Source organism: Sclerotinia sclerotiorum, genomic scaffold (assembly GCF_000146945.2).
Source record: "Sclerotinia sclerotiorum 1980 UF-70 scaffold_23 genomic scaffold, whole genome shotgun sequence".
In the NCBI taxonomy this organism is placed as follows: domain Eukaryota; kingdom Fungi; phylum Ascomycota; class Leotiomycetes; order Helotiales; family Sclerotiniaceae; genus Sclerotinia; species Sclerotinia sclerotiorum.
In genome coordinates this window covers 602,399-618,072 of record NW_001820813.1, presented here as the reverse complement: position 1 = coordinate 618,072, position 15,674 = coordinate 602,399, and the positions used below count along the sequence as shown (strand labels likewise).

The 15,674-nt window shown below is 42.6% G+C and overlaps 6 protein-coding genes across 6 annotated transcripts; 5 read left to right on the top strand and 1 right to left on the bottom strand.

Annotated features, from left to right (window-relative positions):
* Nucleotides 1–530: 530 nt before the first annotated feature.
* SS1G_13163 (hypothetical protein) lies at nucleotides 531–1,134 on the top strand (the record flags this gene model as incomplete). The annotated part of the gene is made up of 3 exons (XM_001586020.1): nucleotides 531–763; nucleotides 823–1,045; nucleotides 1,102–1,134. The coding sequence occupies 3 exons, from the start codon at nucleotides 531–533 to the stop codon at nucleotides 1,132–1,134; spliced, it is 489 nt and encodes a 162-aa protein (XP_001586070.1).
* A 520-nt stretch (nucleotides 1,135–1,654) lies between these two features.
* SS1G_13162 (hypothetical protein) lies at nucleotides 1,655–3,029 on the top strand (the record flags this gene model as incomplete). Its single annotated transcript, XM_001586019.1, has 4 exons — nucleotides 1,655–1,685; nucleotides 1,791–2,048; nucleotides 2,162–2,902; nucleotides 2,962–3,029. 4 exons carry the CDS (start codon nucleotides 1,655–1,657, stop codon nucleotides 3,027–3,029), a joined length of 1,098 nt encoding a protein of 365 aa, XP_001586069.1.
* A 708-nt stretch (nucleotides 3,030–3,737) lies between these two features.
* On the bottom strand, nucleotides 3,738–8,109 carry SS1G_13161 (hypothetical protein; the record flags this gene model as incomplete). Its single annotated transcript, XM_001586018.1, has 4 exons — nucleotides 3,738–5,032; nucleotides 5,086–6,511; nucleotides 6,563–7,191; nucleotides 7,245–8,109. 4 exons carry the CDS (start codon nucleotides 8,107–8,109, stop codon nucleotides 3,738–3,740), a joined length of 4,215 nt encoding a protein of 1,404 aa, XP_001586068.1.
* Nucleotides 8,110–9,732: 1,623 nt separating this feature from the next.
* SS1G_13160 (40S ribosomal protein S4) lies at nucleotides 9,733–10,923 on the top strand (the record flags this gene model as incomplete). Its single annotated transcript, XM_001586017.1, has 3 exons — nucleotides 9,733–9,746; nucleotides 10,021–10,443; nucleotides 10,572–10,923. The coding sequence occupies 3 exons, from the start codon at nucleotides 9,733–9,735 to the stop codon at nucleotides 10,921–10,923; spliced, it is 789 nt and encodes a 262-aa protein (XP_001586067.1).
* A 1,360-nt stretch (nucleotides 10,924–12,283) lies between these two features.
* On the top strand, nucleotides 12,284–12,791 carry SS1G_13159 (predicted protein; the record flags this gene model as incomplete). The annotated part of the gene is made up of 2 exons (XM_001586016.1): nucleotides 12,284–12,323; nucleotides 12,655–12,791. 2 exons carry the CDS (start codon nucleotides 12,284–12,286, stop codon nucleotides 12,789–12,791), a joined length of 177 nt encoding a protein of 58 aa, XP_001586066.1.
* A 390-nt stretch (nucleotides 12,792–13,181) lies between these two features.
* Nucleotides 13,182–15,355, top strand: SS1G_13158 (hypothetical protein; the record flags this gene model as incomplete). Its single annotated transcript, XM_001586015.1, has 5 exons — nucleotides 13,182–13,580; nucleotides 13,671–13,747; nucleotides 13,899–14,154; nucleotides 14,228–15,139; nucleotides 15,197–15,355. The coding sequence occupies 5 exons, from the start codon at nucleotides 13,182–13,184 to the stop codon at nucleotides 15,353–15,355; spliced, it is 1,803 nt and encodes a 600-aa protein (XP_001586065.1).
* Between the last annotated feature and the right edge of the window lie 319 nt (nucleotides 15,356–15,674).

Here is a 15,674-nt window from a genome sequence, read left to right as displayed (position 1 = left end):
ACTGGCTGTATGCATATTTGGATGACGGCGTTTGGGACTTAGCTTAGGGATGATACCATGATTTTTCACGGCAAAGTACAACTTTAGAGTCTCAATTACTGAACAATAATTATTTAGACATAAAAAAGAAAGAAGCAATAAAAGCTATTTTCTCAAGATCCTGTTTATAATCATAGTCATATAGATCTAGATTTTGGATTTCAAAAAGAGCAAAAGAGTGAAAGGTATTCTCTAAATATCGTTCTCCTCATAACCTTGAGCTCATAATGTTTCCTGCTATATACGGAGTATGGAGTATGGATCCACGGAGTAGAATCACGTGTACACACCACAACGTTAAGGCTGAGCTAACCTGATTGGAAATAGTTCGCGTGAATGGAATAGAGCATGTTCCGGGATTGATAAATTCATCAAGTATCTCATTGGTCACCATTCAACAACTTCAACTTCCCAACTCTAAGGCAAAATAGCAACACCACACCTAAAAACTTCAACTCATCTACCCGTCTCTTTATATTCGTCAAATAAATATGCCTCGTCAAGGAAGATCCGGAAGGGGAAGCGTCCCATCTCGTCCAACAGTCTCAGCCCCCAGCAGACCACCTACCGTTCAGCAAACCCGACCAGCAACTACTGCTGCATACCCACCAAGGCCAGCTTCTGGTGCAGCTCCCCCGGCAGCTCCTCAAGCACAAGCAGGTGCTCCACAAACCCAGAGTTCTTCTGGTCCAGGTCTAATCGGACAAGTGGCTAGCACTGCAGCGTGAGTTCCCTTCCTGCAAATGTATTTCCCAAGGTGAAATACTGATCGCAAATCTATAGAGGTGTCGCCATCGGATCCTCATTAGGCCATGCCATTACCGGTTTCTTCGGCGGTGGATCTAGCGCACCCGAAGCTGCCCAAGATAATGCTGTAGCAGCCCAAACTCAAGAGAAGAATCAATTTGGCGAACCAAACTGTGGCTTCCAAGTCAAGAGCTTTACCAACTGCATGGATGAAAACCAAGGGAACATGTCAATTTGCAATTGGTATTTGGAGCAATTGGTATGGACAAACGTACATTCTTTTTGTGCCTATATCATACTAACAGGATTTTACAGAAAGCGTGCCAGAACTCAGCAAGCCAATATTAAGGACCTCAAATTGACGATCATAAAAGCTTAGGATGAATGTATGATAGAGGAATAGCAATAACTCAAAATAATGAACCACTCTACCCTGATCATTTGTCGAAGGTGTGAGAAAGGGTTATGTCCGGCTTGGACAGCACATCTAAAGTGTTCAATAGCTGTCCGTTTGTTCTATGTTTGAACATTTGAATGTTTGAGGCATCAAAAACTCTCAAGTAGGAGTATTAAATTAGTCTTTTCACAATGTGACTCGACCAGTCCCCATTGCAACAGAAATTATTTTGTGGCAAAACTCGATTATTTCCATGGAAGAATTATTTTCAGCCTTGCATGCCCGAGGTCGGCACTCGATAGAAAAAATAGTCCAGCCTTGCGCCAGCCCCCACTATGATTTCCATTTCATTGGAACAGTCACACTCCATAAACACTTTTAACTTTTCATATTCTCCATAGATTTCCTTTTTACAATTGTCGCAGTAGGCTCCTCATATCGCAACACCCATAGCCATATCAATTGCACATCATGGCAACTCAATTTCCCACCAAGCGTTGTGGTATGTCAATCCTCAAATATACCCCTCATCACAACCCATCCTCGCATTTCCCTCCCTTCCGTTTTCGCTTCCTCATAACATGGGACAAACTAATCTCCTCTATAGGTGTACTTGGATGTACCGGCTCTGTTGGCCAAAGATTCATTCTCCTCCTTGCCCAACATCCATATTTTAAACTGCACGCCGTAGGAGCCTCTTCGCGTTCCGCAGGCAAGAAATACAAAGATGCTGTCAAATGGAAACAAGCCTTCCCTATGACCGCCGAGATTGGTGATCTAGTGGTCAAGGAATGCAAAGCAAGCGAATTCGCGGATTGTGATATTGTATTCAGTGGATTAGATGCTGATGTTGCGGGTGATATTGGTATGAGCCCTCTCTACTAGATTCACAACCTCCTTGTCGCTCCAGCAGTTTCATTTGTGAGACGGCACGACGGTTTTAAAAAAGGGCAATGCTTACAAGGATGAATAATCTAGAGATGGAATTTATGAAGGCTGAACTAGCCGTTTTCTCCAATGCCAAAAACTACCGCCGCGATCCAATTGTCCCTCTCATTGTCCCCACAGTCAACCTTCCACATTTCGACCTCATCCCTCATCAACGCCGTGCCCACTCCTTAAAGAAAGGTTTCCTCGTCTGCAATTCCAACTGTGCCGTCATCGGTATAGTAATCCCCTTCGCCGCCATCCAAAAAGCTTTCGGAGAAGTCGACCAGGTGAGCGTAGTCACCATGCAAGCTGTCAGCGGTGCCGGCTATCCAGGAGTAAGCAGCATGGATATTCTTGACAATGTTGTTCCATTCATTTCTGGTGAGGAAGATAAATTAGAAACGGAAGCGCAAAAGATTCTTGGAAAGGTCAATTCGGAAATCACTGGGTTTGAGGATCAGTCCGACTTGAAAATTTCGGCAGCCTGCAACAGAGTCGCGGTTCTAGATGGCCACATGGCCTGTGTGTCTCTCCGCTTCAAGAACCGTGATGGACCTAAACCTACCGCTGAAGAGGTCAAGAAGGCTATGAGAGAATATGTTAGTGAAGCTCAGACATTAGGATGTCCGTCGGCGCCAGAGCCGGCCATTGCGGTTATGGACGAGCCGGATAGGCCACAGCCAAGATTAGATCGCAATACACAAAACGGGTACACAGTTAGCGTTGGAAGAATTAGACAAGATGATAGTGGGATCTTTGATCTCAAATTCGTGGCTTTAAGTCATAACAGTAAGTCCTCATCCTGTTTCTTTTCCTTACTGCAGTGCGCAAGGACTAACATCATTTAGCGGTTATTGGAGCAGCTGGGTCTTCGATATTGAACGCTGAGGCGGCGGTCCTCAAGGGTTATATCTAAAATCCGAGGAGGGAGGCTGGTGATATACCCAATTGTTCTAGAATACCAAAAGTTACATTTCCAAGGTGAATAAAAAGGACTACTTCATTTGAACCTTTATTACCTCTCCTCTTCTATGTGACGCCTATATGGCCAGAAAAACTGAGTTGTGAAGTGACTCGATGTATTACCCCGCCCAGAAAATGAAGGTGCTGAAATGTCAGTAGTCAACTCATCTCCCGAATGTTTCTATAACTTCTCGGCTACGAGGGGAAGGAAGAAAAAGGGAGAAGATCATACGATATGCACGAAACCTAACCAGATGGCCACTAAATGGACTCACTGCAATCCAAGCACAACTTTAAAGATATGGCGAATAAAATAATGGTGGTATATTGTAATTTTGACTTATCGTTGTGCAATCAACCAATCGCACGATGCAACGACGCTCGCTATACTAACTAGTTTTCAGATCTGCTCATTCCATTTCTCTCCATCAGTTACTTCAAATCCCTTCTGGGCTAAAAACCATGCAAAATCAAGCATTTTTGCTTTTCCATTCATTTCTCTGGAACTTCTTGAGTCGAAGCTAAGATACGCAATTTGTGGCAGCAGAACATCTACGCGGTGGAAAGCACTTTTCAGTGATGGACTCTCTTGAACAGGGAGGAAAAGATAAAATGAAGAAAATTCAGGGAAATCCACATTGGTGAATTGGTCTAGACATCTTTAGTCTACGAAAGCCGATAGCCTGTCCATCATAGACGGTTCAAGAACCACATTGCCTATGTCCTCGACAATTTCTTCGATTTCACCATCGTCAGATAGGTTTGAGTCGGATTCATCTTGCCTGATTAGAGCCGGTGGAGAGAAAACCTGACTCGTTGAAGATGGTGTAGGAGCTTCAGCAGAATCAGATTCCTCCACAGCCAATGATTCTAGATGCTTCGTTTCTGATTTATCATGGCCTTGCGAGTTCTCAGGGAGTAAGCCGGAGGCATTATCTCCAAGCCTAGACGTATGAATTGACTCCTGAGAAGCCATGTCATCGGAAGCGCAGCCTGTTTCGTTTCCTGACATTAGAGGACCAAGTGTCACGGCTGGTGGAGAAGTTGCGGATTCCACGTCAGATTGTTCTCCGTCATAATGGAATTCATTGTCTGAAAGGTCGTCTTGAAACAAGTCGAGAATTTCGCCGCGGTGAATCACTACACCGTTTTCTTGCTTGACGAAATCTTCATCTTGTCTACCCACCTTCTTTTGACGATCCAATGCCGTGGTTTGAGGCTTGCCAATGCTAAAAGTTTTGAAGCCTATCTTTCCAAAATCATCAATCGCTTCAATGCCTGTAGCAATTCTGCCTAGTTCTTTTTCGAACAACCACGGGAAACTGATTAACGGCATTGAGTCCGGCCTCATGCGTCTCTTTGGCACTTCCATACCATTCACCATTCTAGTTGTACGACACTCAGCTAATGCAATATCAAGTTCCTCCTTCGTCACTTTGTACATAGCAGCAACGAACGGTCCGAGGACCGAAAAGTCTTTACCACCAGCGATGTCGATACACACCAAACGGAACCGATCTTTGAGTGCACCTGTAATCGACGCCATTTCCTCCTGGAGTTTGTAGTCGCTTCCAACCTTTGGCTTTGAAAGGATAAAAGTCGACCATACCTCAAATTCGGTTTTAATATCTTGTTGGGCTAGAATCCGTCGCATAGCAGTGTCATATTTTGTCTTCGTCTGACGAGCAGCCTCCAAAATGGGATTTTCTAACTTGTAGGCTCTCAAAATGCGTTTATCAAAGGGTTCCTCGTACTGTGGGACAAAGTGCAGACTCTCAACTTTATCATATAGTTGACCGAGTATCTTCGTGGAATGGTATTGTTTTGATAGGGGTTTATGGGTCTTTTCCATAAAATGTGGCCATTTTTGAGGTGCCAGATATCTTGACATATTAGCTGGCTGACCAGTTTTAACATAGTCGACGGCTTTGCTATGCAATTCCGCAAGCTCGAGGCCTGAGATTGGAATTAGTTTCAAAGCGATATGACAAGAGCAGAAGGGTATTTACATTTAGGATCCTTGATGCCGTTGCCAAGAAGATCAGCTTGTGCCAGGTGTGCATGAGCTATGGTCGGTAAGGAATCGTTCTTCATATACTTGACGAAAAATTTCAGCAGATCCCGTACTTTCACAGGTCGTTTGAGCGTTACAGGCGCTAAAGCCGCATAACTCATTGGTTCGCAGTTCCATTCAGATGGTTGTAAATTCTTATCCCATATAACAAAAAAGTCATCACCATCTAAATCGCCGCCAGAGCACATGCTAGGCACGTCTCTTTCACCACTTTGAGGGAATACAACGACGTCTCGCAAATGATGCAGAGCTGGCACATTGACCGCCTGGACAACCCTAAGATCACCGGGATGAAGAGATGGATTTCGTCCGACAAGGCAGATTCCCTCAATAACGTTGTATTGACCTGTATTCTCTCTATTGGGGACTTGAATAAAGATCTGAGGTAACTCATCTTCTTTATAAGTCGTACCACATGCAACAGTTGGTTTGGTATAGCCCCTAAGAGTGTTTGTTTCATCAACACAACCAAGCACAAATGCTCCATTCTCCACGATAATCTTTGCTTTCTCCTTCAGGAGTTTAATAGACCATGCTCTCCAGAGATGGAGTAAAGATAGAACAAATGGCTCTTTTTCCGTCATGAAACCATTCAGGATCATACTGGCGATATTAATGGTCATATAATTATCATCAATATATCTGTTGAGAAGATTAAGCGCAATCGTGTTGTTGCTCATCGCATTCTGGTAGTCCGAGAGTTGTTCAGATAGCATGTTCAAGAAAACTTCGTCTTTGACCCCGAGCGACGAGAGAATCGTAATTGTCTGACGGTTGAGAGTCGCAGAGGAGAATTGCGAACATCTGATGATTTCAAGACCATTGTATACAGCCGTGAATTTTTGCTGACTCTTGCGGATGTGGACTTCATTATTCTTCGCATCGGGGGAAACGACCAGAATTCCTTTACAACCACCCAATCTGAATTGGAATGCTGATGGTGCCGAGTTGGTACGTAGTTTCAGTTCCTCAGCAATCATTTGAGCCAGGAACGGTGAGATCTTACCAACTCCATCAGTAAAACAGTACCCATTTCTTTCAATATCGGGGATCTTGACGAGGTCTGGTGCCGAAAGACCTCTGATGGCTCTGGTCGTCGAGAAACATTGGCCAAGTCTTGCAGCGTATTTTGCAACGACATTGATGTGAGAAAAGGTTCCCATCCATTGACGAATGTCGTCGCAGGACAAATAGGCTGGCGGACAAAAGAAGTATGCTCCGTTCTCTCGAAATTGAGAGTTTCCAAAAGCTAAAAACTCATAGTGCCTATCGCCAATACGAATGCCATTGCTGATTACTCTGAACACTCTTGTGAATAGTCCGTCATTACGAATCTTATCGGCGCATGCATTGATCCGGCCCTGCACCTATTAGCAAAGGAAGAATAGTACTGAAGAACAGGAGAACCAAACCTCGGCCTTCTCATCTGTAAACTGGACACGCAAAAATCGGCCCTCTTTGTTCTCTTTTGAGTAATTTCGCAACACTCGATTCGTAGTTTCGACAGTAGGCGAGCTAAAGTAAATCGAGCTAGGTGTCACTGTCGCCTTGCGAGAAAATGCGCAATAATGGGGAATATCAGTCATAGAGGAGAATGATAAGGCGTCATTGTTGGTAAAGATAGAAGAAGGATTGTACAACCGTTTAGAGCTGTAGTTCTCAGCCACGTACTCCAGTAAATTCCTTGCCTTAGCTGGATCTTGTGCAGCTACTTTGGCCAAGGAATATATGAACTTTTCATCGATATTATATTCGTTGATGATTTCCCGTGAGATGCATACTTCGAGTTGATACCTTACCTCGAATGGTAGTGGTACTGTGACTCTTCCGGAATTAGGGGAATGGATATCTGCCGTTGCACTTCTAGCCCCACGTGGATCTATAAGAGACCATAACTCAGCTTTCCGCATCGGCTTTAGACGAAAGTTATCTAGCGTGATAATTTCGATGTTGAAATCCAAAAGAGCTTTTTGAACTTTATGAAATTCATCCGGCGCACACTGGCCATCGTTGAAAACCCAGCGGTAGGTGGTCCAACGACCTACATAAGTTAATACCGTTCATAGAATCAAGAATGTTCCAATGTAGACTTACCAATATCAATTACTGGCCTTTCCTTATGTAAAGCAAGCGGAATACCCTCAACGAAGAAAGGATTGTATTCAATGTCGGTTTGCCGAAACCAGCTATCCCATTCGGTCCATGATAGAACTTGCTGTTGAGATCCTTTCTGGTCCTCGCGCCAGCGATAGAACTGGGGTGGACTATCTAGAGTTATCAAGAGTGATAAGTTTCGATCGCCCAGATCAACTCGCTGGATTGACTTCAGTTGATCGAAAGATATGTTGAACATATATCTCTCCTTTCGATCAAAGTGTCCAATGGGTTCGCTACATGGGAAACTTTTGTCACCACGACTTCTTGGATCAGTAAAATGCATCGAAAACTGAGCTTCCAGTTTTCTACGCTTTAGGTCGACGGTAAGGGCAAGATCATTTTGGTTCTGAGATCTCACAGTTTGCATAGGCATCATGCAATCTGGTTCTATCATGACTCCAAATTGAAGCGTAGAAGGAATGAGTTTTGTCTTTTCCGGGTAGAAGACATTTTTCCTGAACGGGCTTGGGACTTTCCTTTCTCTTCTTGAATTCATATCCTGACGGATGCGGACATCATAGGTGGAGCCTTTCTCGAGATTTATTGGATACGGGCGATCCCAAAAAGGAATCGGAGGAGGCGAAAACACTACTTTTCCTCTATGCGCTGCTGCTTTTCCTGTTTGGACTCGGGTCTCCAAAATCTCAATGTACGTAATTGTACCTCGTTTTTCCAGACTGCTGATCAGGTCGTAGATTGTAGTACCGGGTTGTATGTTGTCGATGAACAGTACGACTTTCCCGGACTCGTTAGTGTCAGGCTTGATCTGAATAGCTGGAACCTTTGGTGTCATGATTGCCATGGTAGAGACTAAGAAATTGGATATGGCAACATGAAACAAAATGAGGAACTGATCTTGATCTTGAAGATGATGCTAGAGTTTAGAGTCTAAGGACAAGTTTAGCTGTAATCTCTGCAACCATTATGTAGTGATAAAGTCAAAAACCCAAAACACACTACCTTTTATACTGGCTGAGAACGTCTCCCTTGACTAGAAAGAATCTAGTTGGTCGGAAGAAGGGTAGCAGGTGGAGGCTCGATCTAACAAATGGGAGTGGAATCGAAAAGTGAGGTGAAACCATATAAAGATTGGTATCCTGAATGAAACTGGGTCTAGGCCTCTGTCACCCGGCAAGGCAAGTTGTACTAGGGAATTCAAAATTGCAAACAAGCAAACAAAGCAGTACTACGAATGGAGGTATTGATTCTTGTTGGATGGGGAAAACGTGAAAAGGAGGCTGAATGTTGAAGGTTGAAATATTGGACAATGCGAGAAAGAAGTGTGGTGGAGGTGGAGGTGGAGAAGCAGACTAAAGATTCGGTAGGAGTGAATGATTAACAGTAGCTCCAAAAGAAAGAGGGGAAATGTTTGATAGAGGAGGAAGAGGAAGGAGAAGGACAAGGAGCTTTTCCTCGTTTAAATTATGAATTCAATGTCTCTTGCTATTGCCTTTCCCAAACACGATTTCGGGAAGCTGCAGATTTTGACAAGTTCAAACAAAAGGTTTGAGAGCAAAGAGGCGAACGGAAAAACAAACCAAAAAATAAATAAATAAATAAATAAATAAATATTGAGAATTTATTAAAGATTCGATTGTTGGAGACTTTAGAAGGATAGTATAGGCTGAACGAGGTTCAGGATTTGTATGAATACCTAGGTACCTAGGTACCTAGGTTGTAAGGTAGTAAGGTAGTAAGGTAGTAAGGTAGTAAGGTAGTAATGTAGTAATGTAGTAGGGTAGTAATGCATAAAAATATCTGATTCAGACTTTTGAAATTTTCTCAAAGTATTATTTAATATGGCTTCCCTCTTCTCTCCTTGACTTTTCTTCCATTTTGTTTATTGGTGAATTTGGGCTAAAAATGTACCGAGTGTATATTTCAACATGTAATATTCACCTCATCAGGAAGATGATTATTCATGGTATATATGTATTCTTCTTTCTACCTTTTCATTTCTTCTACTTCTACTTCTTCATCTTCATCTTCTCCCTCCTTCTCTTCCTCTTCCCCTTCCTCCACTTCTTCTCCTCCTTTTATTACTACACAACAGCGCAAACAGCCGCAACAACTATTGACAACGTGGGGTAAAACACGAAATGTGAATTGAAAATGGCAAATTAAAACGCGCCAACACTCTTCTCATAATGGTCATAGTGGGGTACAAATAGAATGAAAAGCACGAAATCCCGTGATGAATAACTGATTGTGGGATGACACGACTTTAGTTCATGCCTGATTAATTCGGTTGGTATATATTCAGGCACCAAAATCATCAACCTCGCTTAACATAGCGCACAAATTTGGGAGGAACTTTTTGACTTTCTTCCAATTTGATTTTGGACTATTTTAAATTTATCTTCGACAACTTCGACGACAACAACCACCCCAATACTTGTTTCTCCATACATACAGAGACGGAACCATGGGTAGAGGACCGTAAGTATTATCCGTCAATATATGCCACAACCATTCATCATCTTCTCGAATTACGAAATCATTTTTTCAGTCTGCCTGGATATCCAATTCAATCGAATTGAAATGGTATATTTTTGACATTGCGACTCGTTGGCCATTTGAAAGTTACTGCAATGGCCAGCGAGAAGTTGATCGGCTTGATTACCTTGTTCAATCATCCTTCATCTAATCCTCGCCTTCGTCCACAAATCAGCACATCCTAATATCATTTACTAATATTTTTTGTCGCATGCAGAAAGAAGCACCAAAAGCGTTTGAGCGCGCCAAACCACTGGCTCTTGGACAAATTGTCCGGTGCCTATGCTCCTCGTGCATCCGCCGGTCCACACAAGCTTAGAGACTGCATGCCACTCATCGTCTTCATCCGCAACCGTCTCAAGTATGCCCTCAACTCTCGCGAGACCAAAGCCATCCTCATGCAACGCTTGATCAAGGTCGATGGAAAGGTCCGCACCGACGCCACATACCCAGCAGGTTTCATGGATGTTATCGGTATCGAGAAGACCAGCGAGAACTTCCGTTTGGTTTACGACACCAAGGGACGTTTCACCGTTCACCGTATCCAAGCTGAGGAGGCAGAATATAAACTCGCAAAAGTCAAGAGAGTGCAATTAGGCAAAGGCGGAATCCCATTCTTGGTCACGCACGATGCTAGAACGTAAGTTCTGTCAGACATCATTCAGCCGTTGGTCCAAGCTTTGGTCGATCCCTTACGACACACATTTAGCTAGATCAACGGTTTGAATTATCCTTTCCCCCAGAAATGCTAATGAATTATTCTTCTAGTATCCGTTACCCAGACCCAGCCATCAAGGTTAACGACACTGTCAAGATTGACATTGCTACTGGAAAGATCACCGACTTCATCAAGTTCGACACCGGTGTTATCGCCATGGCTACTGGTGGTCGTAACATGGGTCGTGTTGGTGTCATCACCCACCGTGAACGTCACGATGGAGGTTTCAACATTGTCCACATCAAGGATGCCATAGACAACTCCTTCGCTACCCGTGAGAGCAACGTTTTCGTCATCGGAGCTGAGAAGCCATGGATCTCTCTACCAAAGGGTAAGGGTGTTAAGCTCACCATTGCTGAGGAGAGAGACCGCAGACGTGCTCATGCCATTGCTGGTAACTAAATGTACGCTTTGCTTTGTATTTGGGACAGGGGGAGTCATGGTATGGGATATTAAAATCTCCTTTTTGCAATAAGCAAGAGTTTATGAGAAATACGACTTATTTAGCATGAGTCAGTTTTTACCACAATGATATAACCCTCCAAATTCATATTTAATTGGATGGTTTGCTTATGGACTGTGATGTGATTGTATGTACAGTACTATGTGTAAATATGAGTAGCAGTAGCGAATTGTATTGATCCCAGAACCAATGCTAATTTCAATGCCACACACTCATCAATGGCCACGACGATATTTCAAAGTAAGGATTTCTAAAGCATTAAATAACATCTAATGCCAATGCCGTACCATTATTGAGTAGCACATTTCCCAATCGAGTAGATGATTTCTTGACGGCATTTTGCAGAACTTCCAACTTTGAACAATTAACATCAAAAGCATTCACGTCCGGGCATTTTCAAAACCATCCACAGTACATGTCACATGCTAGGGGCAAGACATTCGGATTGAAATAGTGAAGCATGAAGCTGAAGTAATTCAATTAGGTAAGAAGTACCTAGAACTGGGTAAGCGGTCATATGGAGGTGTGCGTGCTTATTTTCTGTATGAGGATGTAAATAGGTGATGAGACGATGATTTCGATGTTGGGAGATATATACCTTAATAGTATGAGAGGAACATAAATAAAAATAAGGAAAACTTCTTAGCAATTATTACTTAATAATTAGATGCTATCAATATATATACGATACTCGATAATGGATATTTGATATTTGTATATTACACGGTATTATATATAATAAAGTACCTAGGTAGTTGAATACCTATATAAAACCAGGAATAAGGTTACGGTACGAGCTGTCAAAATACACACATACACACCACAGATTCTCAAGTACGAGTATTTTTTTATATTAAACGTGGGGTAACACGACAGATTCAGATTTCGGAGAAATACTCGAGTTCATACCTGCGGAGTATAACTAGGAGTGTTTGAGAGGGAGGGTCTGGATGGTGGATGAATGATGAATGATGAATGATATGATGTTATTAGTGTGGGGGGTTACACAACAACACAACAACACAACTAGGGAAGCTTGGGGATTTTCGTGATGGGCTGGACTGGACTGGACTGGAGGGATTAGATTCGAGTTTTGGTCAGCTGGATGGTTGGGAGATATTTGGGATTTGGGATTCATTTATTTGATTTGCTTGGGTTTGATTTGATGGCTGTTGATGTGGTGGGAAATTTGATGGGTGTATGTATGGTGGGTGTATAGTGTGTATGTACTTTATATGTATGCATCCTGTATATACATGTATATATTTAACTATTAGCTTAATAATTCGAGGTAGAAAGATGTCGGAGAATGGAATTGGACTTGCTCATTGGCTTGAAGGTTGAGAGAAAGTTACTTGAAAATTTGTTTGGATAAGAATTATCTCATATCATATGCATTGAGTTATAAATCTGATCTGCCTGTATCGTATAAGTTCCATTGACTTGACCCTATAAATGAAGTTTATAATATGATTTGGCAGCATTTTCTGAGCCGAGGAATGCAGAGCCGAGACAAATGGGGAAATCATCAAGAATAGGAAGACCATTTTCTCACTCAGACCTAATCAATTGAACAATATAGAAAGTTAGAAAGTAAGCCAATGAATGTTGTAGCTATAGACCAACTATTCCATATACATCCTCCCTCATAAGCAACCAACCTTCCCTAGAGTATGACATGAGCACACTACTCAGATTTCCACAGCTCATGATCCACAAACATGCCTATTTCATACTTAGCACGCCAACAGAACGAAGGAAGAAGACGCTATTTCTCGGGCATGATGATGATGACCTCCTCATCTAGATGACCGATTAACACGGTCCACTTCTGCATCAATAGATCCTCTATATAAAGTTATCAAGGAAGACGTCAGATGGATAGTGTAGGAAGGTGCTTCTGATGACTTTTGATTCTTTCTTTCTTCCACTTGTTCAAACATTTATTTGATTGATTACCCTTTTCTCTCCCTTGTTCGGATACATAAACGTACCTTAATATTTCCATGAGAGCACCTAAGGAAAGAAAAGTATTTCCCGAATGTATATTGTATTTACACAGGAAGTGACAGCTCGGAAATATTCAACAAATCCTTGTTCACATCAGTGTCGTCCAAGTGTCCATTTGTCCATTTGTCCATGTGTCCATTCGTCCATTCACCCATTCATCCCTTCATCCTATTCCTGAGCCATAGCCATGTATTCGGCGAGACTTCAACCGATCATCACGGGAAAACTGCAACCACAATTTCGCATCTCTACTTCTAGAATACCTGGAATCACTCAAACAGGAATCAGAAATCCCTATAATTCTTCTTTCAAATCTAGATGTCAAAGTACGAAATCGAAATCGAAATCGAAATTAAATACATCTACACCAATACCGAGTTCTAAACCAATACCTAACTCCACCAAATCCGATGCCAAAAATGGATGGTCGACAGAAAGAGTACTTCTGTTGGCGGCGGCCACTGGAGGCTTAGCTTACGCATTTGCGACTATGCGGGAAAAGAATAGGAGGGGTGAAGTTAAAGATTATGCAGATCCGGCGAAGTTTACGGTGCCTAGATATGCGAATATTAAGGATATGGAAATGGTGAGTGTTGTGTGGTGTGTAATTGATGTCACGAAGATGTAGATGGAGAACGAGCAGGGGAGAAGTAAAATTATATCTAATATTATTCAGGCCTTGAAGGAAATTCGAGAAGCTACACATGAGGATACCATTTCTACGGATCCAGAGGATTTATTGGCTCATGGATAGTAAGTTTCGTTCATTCTATCGCGTACCGAATAGTTCATGGTACAAAACTGTCACTAGTCACATGTGAGGCGGAGAGACTTCGTGCCTCGTAACATCACAGATAGCTTCTCAATGACATGTATCAAATTCATGACTAACTCACCTCTACAGTTCAGAATGGTCGTCAACCAATGTTGATGGTCTCCCAGTAGCCGTAGCTTATCCAAAATCTACTGAAGAGGTCTCCAAAATCACCTCAATATGTCACAAATATCGTGTACCAATTGTTCCTTATTCAGGGGGATCGAGTTTAGAAGGAAATGTGTCATGTCCGTATGGAGGTGTTAGTGTGGATTTTGCATTTATGGATCGAATCGTCGAGTTTCATGAAGAGGATATGGATATTGTTGTTCAACCATCTGTTTCTGTAAGAAGCCTAGATTCGTTTCCGATTCCTATTTACTTCCTTAATTTCAAAGGAATGCTAATATCGTATTTAGTGGATGGATCTTAACAAGGAACTGGCAAGGCGCAAATCTGGTCTTTTCTTCCCTGTCGATCCAGGCCCAAGTGCAAAAATAGGAGGTATGGTTGGAACAAACTGTTCTGGAACAAATTGTGTTCGTTATGGATCGATGAAAGATTGGGTAATAAACCTAACCGTCGTCCTCTCAGACGGAACAATCATCAAGACTAAACGACGGCCCCGCAAATCTTCCGCTGGCTACAATCTTAACAGTCTTTTCGTAGGCTCCGAAGGGACCCTTGGTCTCGTGACCGAAATAACCCTCAAGCTCGCAGTCGTACCTCCTGAATACTCAGTAGCTGTAGTCACTTTCCCGACGATACGAGACGCTGCAGCTGCTGCAGCAGGAGTCATGCGCGCGGGTATTCAAGTTGCAGCAATGGAAATCATGGATGAAGTACAAATGAAAGTAGTCAATCTATCGAAATCCACCGCACCAAGACAATGGAAAGAACTCCCCACCCTCTTCTTCAAATTCTCGGGCACCAAAGCCTCAGTTAAAGAAAATATAGCCATGGTATCCGCAATTGCCAAATCCCACCGCGGCAGCTCCTTCGAATTCGCCAAAGACGCTCGCGAACAGAAACTCCTCTGGTCTGCACGAAAAGAATCGTTATGGAGTATGCTAGCCTTGCGTAAAGAAGGAGGCGAAGTTTGGAGTACGGATGTAGCAGTTCCGTTCTCGAGATTAGCCGATATCATTGAGTTGAGTAAGAAGGAAATGGATGATTTGGGTCTTTTCGCTAGTATTTTGGGGCATGTTGGTGATGGGAATTTTCATGAGAGTATTATGTATGATAAGACAGTGGCGGGGGAGAAGGACAAGGTGGAGAAGTGTGTTAAGAATATGGTGGTTAGAGCGCTGGAAATGGAGGGGACTGTTACGGTATGTCTGAGATTCTACTAATTTGATCGGATATCGAAGACTGACGAGAGGATATAGGGGGAACATGGAATAGGAATCGGAAAGAAGGATTCTCTACTCATGGAACTAGGACATGATACTCTGGGAGTCATGAAATCTATCAAACAAGCATTAGGTGGGTACTTGTTTACTTTTGGTTTCCCACTCTCTTCTACTCTATCCCTCCTCTCCGAATAATGGATACTCTCTCAAGCACTCCTTCGATAAATGAAAATAACTAATATGTGTTTAAAGATCCCCATTGGATAATGAACCCAGGTAAAATCATAGATCTCCCCGAATAGTTCGCTTAAGCACACACGGCGCCGTACGGGACATATTTGCATTTCCGGAGGCAATTTCTCAGCATGAAATGGAATGGAGGAAAGTATAACAAAATAGCATGAGCATTGGCATGAGCATTGAGGGGAGGCAAACTTGTTCTTTTTTCCGTGGATTTATTTCATCTTGGATATCTGCGTTGCATGGTGGTGTGTATTATGGTTTTGTATGCATT